This window comes from Phyllostomus discolor, chromosome 5 (assembly GCF_004126475.2).
Source record: "Phyllostomus discolor isolate MPI-MPIP mPhyDis1 chromosome 5, mPhyDis1.pri.v3, whole genome shotgun sequence".
Taxonomy (NCBI): Eukaryota; Metazoa; Chordata; class Mammalia; order Chiroptera; family Phyllostomidae; genus Phyllostomus; species Phyllostomus discolor.
In genome coordinates, this window is record NC_040907.2 from 135,483,133 (window position 1) to 135,494,712 (window position 11,580).

At 34.1% G+C, this 11,580-nt stretch overlaps 1 protein-coding gene across 1 annotated transcript in view; it reads right to left on the reverse strand.

Annotated features, from left to right (window-relative positions):
• The window catches only part of PHYHIPL (phytanoyl-CoA 2-hydroxylase interacting protein like), a 55,060-nt gene extending 43,480 nt beyond the window's left edge, over positions 1 to 11,580 (reverse strand). Inside the window, exon 1 of the mRNA XM_028511978.2 lies at positions 11,167 to 11,580. Within this exon, the coding sequence (XP_028367779.1) occupies positions 11,167 to 11,272 (106 nt within the window). The 5' untranslated portion in view covers positions 11,273 to 11,580. The remainder of the gene's footprint in view (positions 1 to 11,166) is intronic.

Genomic DNA, 11,580 nt, shown 5'->3' on the forward strand with positions numbered 1-11,580 from the left:
ATTACCTATAAAACTAGAAAGGGATCCCTAGTTAAAATGAGAAATGTTAATATGCATATACTGACACTGATTTGACTCGAGATGTCTCAAAGTCTTTCCATTAATTAGTACCAGTTGATTTTTCAGGTAATATTGAACACACTTGTAACTATGTTCAAAATGAAATAAATATGCTAGAAGCTCTCACAAAATCTAAAATATAATGCTAAATATCAATTATAGTCATCTGTCAGTAAAATGTATATTGTAGTGATAGAAAGTAATAACTTTTCATTAGGTATCATTCAAGCAGGTTTTGAAAATAAATATATGGCCTCTAACAAATTCCATGATTTTGGAAAAAAAAAGTGTGCCTGATATTTCAACAAATATACCAAGTTAATGAACTGTTATCCAAAAACTTAAATAAAACATTGGTTACATGTCTGAAAATGCTGAGAATACAAAATTATTCATCACATATACTTGATTAACTCAAATGCTGATATTACGTAAAATCTTTCCAATGTAACTGGAATGAGAGAGAATAGGGATATGGCAAATTGCTCCTCATACATTTGTAGAAGTTTTTCAAATAGGTAAATGCAAGGATGGTACAGTGACAATGAAGAAAATTTTAATGTCTAAATCAGTTTTTAATATACCATCAACTAAGCTGTTAGAAGTGTTGAGAAAATTTATTAAGGGAAGTAGATGAAATTTTAAAATGTAAGGAGTGGTAGTTCCTGTAAAAGCTGTTGCCAGATTTTACAAAGTAGAAATTATTCCCTAATAAGGACTAATATCAAGATATTTTAAAATAGTTTTAGATAATCACAACCTATTTTTAAATTGAAGACTTTTTGAACTAATTATAATGTTATGAATAGAAAATTTCCAAACACATTTTTTATACCAAACTTAGGTGTATATCCTGAAGCAAGATAAAATACTTCAAAATAAACAAGAAATACTTTATTTATTAATTTAAAAACCCTTTGTTAGATATCTTTCAGGTAAAAATAAGGGGCAAGCTAATTTGGTCATCCAGCTATTTCATAAGCTGAAGAAACTCAATTTGACAATACAGTTACAATGTTACCAAGCTTATAAATGCAGAAGAATTGTCAGTAATGAAATTAGGTCTTACAGTTTTAAGATTCATTATACAAGTAAAATAAATTCTACTCTTCTGAAATTTAAAATCCTACTTTCACTTGTTAGAGTTCTTCAAAATGTGTTTTTTAAAACATTCTCTGCAAATTAGAAAGTTTGAAATCTACTAATAAGATTTCAGATGAGATAAATCCAAACTCCTAATCATGGCATAACCTATCTGTTCCTAACTAGCTTTCAGCTTATTTTTCCACAAGGAACACTTCTTTCCTTGAGCAATACTAAATACTACATATTCCTAGAACATATGTGATTTTATGACTTTATATATGTTCTATGTCAGAAATGCCCTTCTCCTACTTCTGGCAAATTTTATTTTACTTTTAAAACCCAGAAAAAATGTCTTTCCTCTGTGAGACTTGACAGAATTAACCACTTTCTCTTCTATATGCTATAATAGTATTTATCACCACATGTTATTACAGTTATTTAAATATATTGTTTCCTTAAATGCCAATGAATCCTTTGAATGCAGGATCCAAGATATATTCATTCTTGGGCCATTTAACCCGCTGTTCTCAATACCCTAAAGTTGAAATATATGCAGAAATAAATGGTAAAAATACCAGTAAGTAAAAAAAAAGAAAGTGAAGATATTAACTGAATAAGTTTAGTACCTAAAAACTAATCATTGAATAAGAATAGAATGGTACTTTCTTCTAGCTAATCTACTCAAAGTGTGGTAAGCAACATCACCAGTCTGTGATGAGATAAATCTAAAAAAAAATGATTAACTAAGCATTTAAAAACTTTCATAGAAATATGACAATAATTTTTATATCTGTTGAATCTTTGGGATCTTTTAAATTTAATTTTTCTAGTAATTCATTTTATATTTTATAAAGTATCAGTCAATGATAGACTGGATATTGAAAAAAAAATCAAAACATAGATAGACTGAGAAGTACTACAATAGAATATAGAAGACAGAAAGATAGGACCTTGACCTTTTTTTCAATGAGAACTTGGTTTAGAAGGAAGAATATGATATATACATAAATTTCTGTAATATTCATCAATATAACTATCCAAATTTCTCAAAGTTTACATCATTATTTTTTAATTTTAAAACATACCTATTGCTAGAATTATAATTATCCATGATAATACTAATGTATAACTAATATTTCCTTCTAAAGTTATTTCTATGAAGACTAGATTTTGAGATAAAATTAGGGCTTGTTTCTCTTACTGCCTATCAGACTAAATGGCATAGATGGCTCCCCATCTTTAACTGACTCCACACAAAGCTAGCTATCCTATTGCCAGGTAAAGCTTTTAGCTTTCTCCAGCTCTGTGTCTGACCTGCATAATCTAAAACCCTGGTAACATATAAAAGCAAAATAATTATACTTTCTTTCATCAGCAGCTCTTCTTTCAATGTTTTTATTCCTATCAAGAGAGATTAATTTGTGTTCTCAGTCCTCGACATTAGGAGTTGGCAAACTTTTTCTGTAAAGAAGCAGATGATAAGTATTTTGAGTTTTGTGGGCTATGTGGTCTGCTGTTACAGCTATCAACTCTGCTGTTTCAGCAAGACAACAGCCACAGACAATATATAAAGAAATGGGTATAGCTGTGTTCCAATAAAATATTACTGGAAAAAATTGGCAGCAGGTTTTCAGATATGACCCAAGGCCATAAGTTGTTGATCCCTCTTCTGCACCACAGACATAACACAAAAATGCAATCATTAAAAAAAGTATCACAAAGCATATGCTCAAAATTTGAATTTTTTTGCATTTATCATCAGCTTTTTAAATTGAAAGACTGAGAAATCTGTTACAGTCAGGCTTACAGAACATGAGACATTTTTTTTCAAGAAAATCATTGTGGTTTTAATTTGCATTTCTCTCTTGATTAGTGACCTTGAGCATCGTTTCCTATGTCTGTTGGCCCTCTGTATGTCCTCTTTGGAAAAGTGTCTATTCAAGTCCTTTGCCCATTTTTAGTTGGGTTGTTTGATTGTTTTTTGGGGTTTTTTTGGTGTTGAGTTTTATAAGTTCTTTATAAATTTTGGATATTAGTCCCTTATGAAATGTACTGGTAATATATTCTCTCATTTAGTGGGTTGTCTTTTTATTTTGTTGATAGTTTCCTTTGCTGTGCAAAATCTTTTTAGTTTGATATAGTCCCATCTATTTGTTTTTCTTTTCTTTCCCTTGCCTGAGGAGATACCAGAAGAAATATTGCTACGACGAAAGTCCAAGATTTTACTGCCTATGTTTTCTTCTAGAATTTTTATGGTTTGTCTTATATTTAAGTCTTCAATCCATTTTGAACTCACTCTTGTGTGTGGCACAAGAAAGTGGCTAGAAAAATCTGTACATATTTGTCCAATTTAACACCATTTATTGAATAAACTACCTTTAGCCCATGGTATAGGCTTGCTTCCTCTGTCAAATATTTGACTATAAAGGTGTGTTGTCAGAATGGCTATCATCAATAAATCAACAAACAACAAGTGCTGGCAAGGATGTAGAGAAAGAGCAACCCTTTTGCACTGGTGGTGGGAATGCAGATTGGCGCAGTCCTGTGGAAAGTGGTATGGAGATACCTCAAAAAATTAAAAATAGAACTGCCTTATGACCCAGAGATTCCACTTCTGGAAATTTATATGAGGAAACATGAAACACTAACTCGAAAGAAAATAAGCAACCCTATGTTCATTGCAGTATTATTTATTAATACAATAGTCAAGATTTAGAAGCAGCACAAGTATCCATCAGTTGAGTGGATAAAACAACTGTGGGGCACTCCCACAATGGAATACTATTTGGCCATAAAAAAGAAAATTTTACCGTTTACAACAGCATGGATGGACCTTGAGAACATTATGCTGAGTGAAATAAGCCACTCAAAGACAAACACTGTATGATTTCACTCATATGTGAAATCTAATGAACAAACTTAACAAACAAACAAAATAGAAAAAGACTCATAGATATAGAGCAGGCTGACAGCTCTGGGTAGGGATTGGGGGTGGAGGGGTTAAGCAAAAAGGAAAAAGGACTCAGGGACACAGAAAATAGTGTGGTAATTGCAGAAGAGGGAGGGAGAGGTGGAGGTGCTAGAGGATACAAGGGGGATAAATGGTAATAAAAATGCAATAAAAAAGGAAAAAAAGAAAATCAAAGTAAGTACACTAAAAATTCATATGACTTGTCTTTAATGTCATATATTTAGGGAAGCTATCCCAGGGTGTCCAATTCAAAGCCCACACGCCACATACCGCCTAGGATGACTATGAATGTAGTGTAACACAAAATTATATATTTACTTAAAACCATTTTTATTCCCATCAGTTTTCATTAGTGTTTGTGTATTTAATATGTGGCCTAAGACAATTCTTCTTCCAGTGTGGCCTAGAGACACCAAAAGGCTGAACACCACTGCCAGGCCTTTGATACTATAATTAGAGAGCAACACTCCTGTTCACTATAAAAAACAAAAAGATTTACTTACACTAATTGCCACAACCACTGCAACAAATAATATATGTGCGATAATCCCCATAGAGGAGCCCTTTTAAAATGAACCACAAACTTGACCCAAGTAGCTGTAATATCACAAACAAAACTATAATTCAGAGTTGGATGCCTTTTGTTTAACTCACATCTATTGGGCAACTTCAAAATGCAGAGCTCTTGCTGTCATTTTTAACAAACCTGGAATGTAGATTTATTTCATGTTTGTGGTTCAAAGTTGGCCTTTCCCAGCATGCGATTACTCCTTTCCTTCAAGGGGTGAGACAGTTTCAAACTAAAGTCAAATCGAAATCTCTTTTTCACCTAAGCTCTGGTCTCCCTAGTAGAACATGAAGTTCTATGAACAATCTCCATCTCATTCTAGAACTCTTTTCCCCAGAACACAAGAGAAATTGCTAAGTATTTAGTATAAGTTTCTAAAGAAGTCTTACTGTTAGATTCCAAATGTCTTAACATAAACACTCTTACCACAAAACCCCTCTGAAAATTCTCCTGACTCAAAAACTACCCTTACACAAATGATTCAAAAATCTATACTTCACTTTTTACCTAGTAATTATTCTCAAAAAATTATCATTAGACTATGAGTAGCCTTCTTTGAAGACCAGGAATCAAATGAAAGAAGTCTAAAATATAAGTAGGTTTTTTAGTGGGGATTACACTGAAACAATAATGACAAGGCAGTATGTACTATTGTTCTAGGAATATGATTTCTGTGAGAAAGGGAAGTGCCCCTGGAAAAGGGCTTAGAACACATTTGGATGTTCAATGAGACATAAAATTTGAGGTATAAAAATTATCATCATGGGGTATTAATATTATTTTCTTTCTCCCTGTTTTATTTCTAGCCAGTGAATCTTATGATTTCCCAGACTTAAAATTCTAAAGTTATTCCTGATCAATTTCCTCTTGCTTGAAAATTCAGTCACAAATTCTTAGTGACTGTTTTTTTATTTCTTTTATACCATTGCTATTCATTATCCTTACATAAACTGACAATACTATGCTGATGCTGTCCATGTCTTTTTTCTGTCAAGATTCTTCAACTCTATACATTTTGCTAGAAGCCTTTCCCAAATACTAATTTTAATTTTGAATGTATGTGAATAAAATATAGCCTGCTCAATAAGACAGTGTGACTACTGTCTAGTAATAAAAAGTATTTTAAACAGTTAAAGAATGAGGCAAATGCTTTAGAGTAGTAAAGACAGAATTTAAATACATAATTCACAAATAATAAAAAGATTATTATAGAGAAATTTAATAAAAATGAAAAACCCAAGAAAGAAGCAAATGTTATAAGGCAAGACTTAAATTATGGGCCTACTAAGAACAGAGAAAGAAAACCAGAAAATAGAATTATTCTTACTGTAGTAATTGATGCAGCTGCTGTTACATTACTGAAGCCCAAGATAAAATATAAAAGTAATCAGAAAACTATACTTCTAAAAGTTAAAGGAAATACCAAGATTGGGCCTAAAGAGGGGGAAATATCAGCAGTGATAAGCCAACTGACTTGGAAGTTGTCTAAATAGTGTTCTATGGAGTGAATTTCTGACTGGCTTACCCAGGCAACAGAGCAAGTTGCCAGTGTTACTATTGTACTTATGACACATCAGGCACTCTACCACTGGAGGGAGTCTGGTCACATATCCTTTGATGTGACTTGCACTCTAATAACTTCCTTTTCTTTACTGGGAATGAATTAGAACCCCTACCAAGAATATGAATTGGTATACATAATCTCATGGTTTCAAGCTTTTCTCCAAGTTTGTTTTAGTTTTTATTATTTTTTTTGTTTCATACTAATAAAAATTTACTCTATCTTTATAGTTATATCTGGGTCAAAAAATGAATCCAGAGGTCACATATGGTAGTACAGATCTATCCTTAGAAAAAATAATAAAGAAAAAATTTGTTAAATCAAAAACAGAGAACAGCTCTGATGCAAATGCCTACCCAAAGCTGGTATCAAAGTCACAAAGCACATGAAGTTCAGCAAACAGCAGAATGGAGAAGCTGAAAAAACCTTGCAAGATTAAGGCTGACAAGGATATTTTTGATGGGATAGGAAGATATAAGCAAATGATAGATACTGGAACTGTGATGTTAAAATTCACTCTCCTTTTAAGATTCAGAATTTACAGTTTCCATTTACTACTCATGAAGTTAAACTGACATAAGTTGCTAAGTAAATCAAGCACAACTGAAGCGGAAAAAAAGATCTAAACACTGGGGGAAAAAAGAAAAAGCAGTTCAACTCAAGAATGCATGTCAAGAATAATATTCCATTTACAATAATGTTCTCTCCTTTTTTGTCAAGATGACACAAAGAAATGATATGTAAGTAATACTTTATTTAATTATTTAAAAAATCCTACAGGATCGATATTAGTATACCCATTTTATATGGGAAAGCTTGAGGCTAAACAAAGGTAAAGTAATATGCTTAAGGTAGTAAGCATATCTTTTAAGAGTCAATATTCTTAAAGGTCTTTCTGATTCTAAGGCAGTATCACCACAATGCTATATGCATGCCAGTGAGATTGAGTCACGGTTATAGTACATTCCTGTACTTTTATATGTTACATTTAGGGATACTCCTCCTTGATGTCTGCTTCAGAAAATGTCACTAAGGAAGAGCTAATACAGCACTATGACACAAAGCATTTCTGTGTTACTTTATGTTTCCAAAGTTAAAATGTGTTTAATTCACATGTCAATAAGCATAAAGAAGTCCCAACTGATTTATAACTTATGTAGAAAAAGTCCAAATTTAAAGAAATTTATCTTTTTAAAACTATTTATAATGGAGTAAACCTTTTTTTCTCTTCCTCCACAAAACTATTGTTAGAGACAAAGACAGGGAAATCTGTCTAGCTTCAAAAACTCCATAAACCATCTCTAAGCAGTCATAAACTGCCTTGATTATGGAAAAATACTTGTTAAAGCTAGGAAACCTTGAGGGTAGATTTAAGTGCTATATCACAGATTAAGTTTGCATTTTCTCTCTTACTATTATACTTATGACACATCAGTCACATATGAGAGCAAGGAGCTCAGATGTATGTAAAGCAACATATGGATATTTTTCCTTTTTAGCAAGAAAAGAAAGTTTAAAAGAAAGTTTCTATGTACATATGCATGATAAAAATAATGAAAAATACAAGTAATGTAGAATTCTATGTGGGAGGTAGGGGGCTGTTTTGCCTTATGGGTAAATTAGAGTCTGATGTATCTATGTGAAGAAACAAACAAGAAATAAGAGGTTTCCCATATTATTAATGCTTGTATATGAGAGGTTAATGCTTTTTTCCCCTCATTTTTTGAAAACCACTATTAAAGTACATTTTATGTACAACTTGAGTATAATTCAACATGTCAGAAAGGAGGAACAGAAACAGTCTTTCTTCTAGTTGCAATAGAGATTATACAAACTACTGTATCCACAGCACATCTACCTAGGTTTCTCAATAGAAGTCTATCCAGAATCATCATTTTGAACTACAGGTAACATCCATGAAGGGACCATGAACTAGCAAGCAAGAAAACATATGTAGGATGAAAGCACACATGAAATAATACATGGGTGTAATAAGAAGCACCTCTTGATTAATTTAAAAAATCCAATTATATGGCCATTTGGACTCTTCCACATTCTTCACAGACTACTAAGTACTTTGAGAAACTATGAAATAAAGAAACATTGTGAATTGTTGCTAATAATATAAATAAGAAAAAAGGCAAGTGACAGACAAAAAAATATATAAAAGAAGAGAGCCAAGGAAACATGAAGATAGATATACAGTTATGTTGTCTTAGTTGATGCAATACACAAAACAAATTTTAAAACATCTATAAGCGGAAAGGGTAAAAAGAAGTGTATATTTAACAAAAATATTTTCTCCTTTTATGTTTTATTCCACTTCTAAGGAATTTATGTTGCTCTCATTTATCCCCATTATCAGATTAATAGTAGTGTAAAATATAAAGTTAAAGAACAAACATGACAAGTGTATTTCTATGATCATAAAATCATGACAATATAGCACTTAATATACCACATATTATATACTTAAGCACATAAGAAATCTTCTGTCATATCCTAATCTTTCTATGTTATATATTTATAGAAGTAAAATAATGAGACCTGAGAGGAAGGGAAAGGAAGTGGCAGGAGCAAATAGCATCTATCTAGTTAAAGAATTTTCAATATAAAATTATGATAAATAAGGCCTGGTTGGCAAATTTAATGCAACATTTTAAAATTGTTCTGTAAAAATAACTATATAATCTCCTCTAAGTTAATCTTGTATAGTCAACTTATTACTGTTTGGAATTGACAAGTAAAGTCACAAAGTAAAAAAAAAATAAGTATTTAACAATATCTCTACACAAGCTATTTCCAAATTTTTACACACCCTTTAATGGAAAAGTTAGGCTATTTGTATCTGTTAGTACAAACTATTTTATAAAATGAAACCTTATTTAATCAATCTATATGTAATCAATTAGGAGTCTGAAAATAAGTAGTAATTTTTAGATATTGATTAGTGCCAGCACCGCCCCCAAAATTAAATGCTACATAATTTACTCGTTTTGGGGGATCCATAATATGAACTGAAACAACTAAAAAATACTACCAAAATAAAATAGCTATCACTCTAGATGAGACCACAATAAACACAGCACCAATTTTTACACTCTACACTATTAACTCTGTAAAGAACATTAAAAAGTTTAAAAAAATATTTTCCCTAATATCTTTAAAACATATGGTACAGGTAATTTTAAGTATTACAATTACTTGGTTCTGAGAAGCAAGCATGAGTTGTCTATTTCCAATAATTACAGTAATGAGCTTTTGATACATCATTGAAGTAAATGAAAATAAAATAAAAATATTTACAATAGTAACATTACAAAAAGTCATTTCACAAAAGTATAAACTAAAACATATATGACTTCTTATGTGGCACATTAAAAATAATCTCTCTAGGCTGAGAATGCAGGCTTACATTTGGGATACTAAATAATGACTTTTAGATGCCATAAATATGTGCACCTATTATCATGGGGACCAAAATAGTCTAAGGATAAAGGAAATACAAGCAGCTTTTGCAAGAGTATTTGTTTATCTATACTACACCTGTTTCAGAAATTATACAAAGTGATTTTCACTTCAAAGAACAGTTATTCTGTGTCCTAAATGTATTAACAAACAGAAATTCAGTATTCAGTTAACCTATGCTGCTTTCTTTTTAGATTAAATTTTACGACCTTACTGTGAGCATATTAGTATCTCTACATAACCTTGGCTAAAAAATATTTCTAAATCATCATCTCTATATACAGTTAAACATTAATCATTTACAGCCAAAGGTGTTCAGGCTCATTTTGAAAATACAAAGTATTCTTCTTTTGTCAGATGTACAATTTCACAATTACTTGACCCATCAATTGCTAATCAGATGACTTCTTTACAAATGAAATTATATTCCAAGTTATCCAAACAGCACTGACTCTTTACCTACTCCAACAAATACAGAAGCACTAGAACTACCCACATTGCACATAGTACTAACTTATCTCTAATGCTTAGATCTATGTTCCATTTCATTCTTTAGGAGGCTGCCAACTTTAACAATAAAATAAAGCCATATAAAAAGACAAAATGATAAATATTTGTCACATTCTGAATCACAGCAGATATATTAGGCCACTTCCTTTAGAGATTTTCTTCTGTCTGAACTTATTTTTATTTTATTTTAATTAAATTTATTGGGGTGACATTGGTTAAAAGATTATAAAACCTTTACAGATTTTTGAGTTTCTCAATGACAGCCCCAAACCATGAAGCTTGTGACTGTCCTTGGTGCTGAAACTAACTCTTTTTATTTTATTTTTTTTGCCCCTTCACTAGAAAAAAAAAATCTGTCATTCCCAATCCCATTTTGAGATGATAAAAATAATCCTAAATTGTGTGTACTGGGGGCTGAGGGATGTCTGAAGATGGGAGGTTTTAAAAAGGAACTGATAAGTTTCTGGATAGAAAATGCTAACTAGTGTGTGTGTGTGTGTGTGTTTTGGGCGGGGGTGGGGGTGGCGAATCGGGTTGCTAGAAACATCCAGAGGGCATTTCCCCCTCGGTGCCCAGAGACCCAGGAAATCCGGACTGCGGCAAAGACTGGAAACGCCTCGAGCCGGGCAGAAGCTGCCGGCAGGAAGGCGCCCTCGCCGGCGCAGCTCCTCGGCTGGGGCCAGGCGGGCGAGGACAGCCAGGGGTGCCGCGGCTGGGGACGGCAGCGACTTGACGTGCCAACACGCTAGCCCCGGGGTCCTTTTGTTTCGGGGGTCTGTGGGGAGGGCACCCGGGCTGAGGGGAACCCCCACCTGCATTTATTCTCACAGAGGGGTCGACAAAAGACCTTGCTGCGGGGCAGGCAGGGTCCGCGGAGCTGGAGTGGCCACGGCGCCTGGGCACCGGCTCGGCCCTTCTCCTTCTGGTCCCGGCCGCTCTTACCGTCCCGGTCGCACAGCTGAATGGCCTCCAGGCTGAGGTTTTTGATCACCTCCTCACAGGGGCTGGTGGGGCTGTTGAGGGCATGATCCAGGCGCGGCACCTCCATTTTTCTAACCCCCTTCTCAAGCCCGCCTGCTCCGTATCCAGGCTCTTTTGGTGGACCAGGTGGGAAGGAAAGGCGGGAAAGGGAAGGGGAGTGGCGGAGGGGAGGGGATGAGGACCCAGACCGCGCTGAGGGGCCGAGGCTGAACCGCAAGGCTAGAGAGCCGCGGCCGAAGCGACAGCCGTGGCAGAGGCTCAGGGGAGTGTGCGCCTCTGAGAGACCGACAGGGACCCGCGCAAGGGCGGGAGGCGCGCTCCTGGTTGGGAGGGGACGCGGCGCTCGGAACGTGAGGGAGAAGGCGCAGCGTGCAC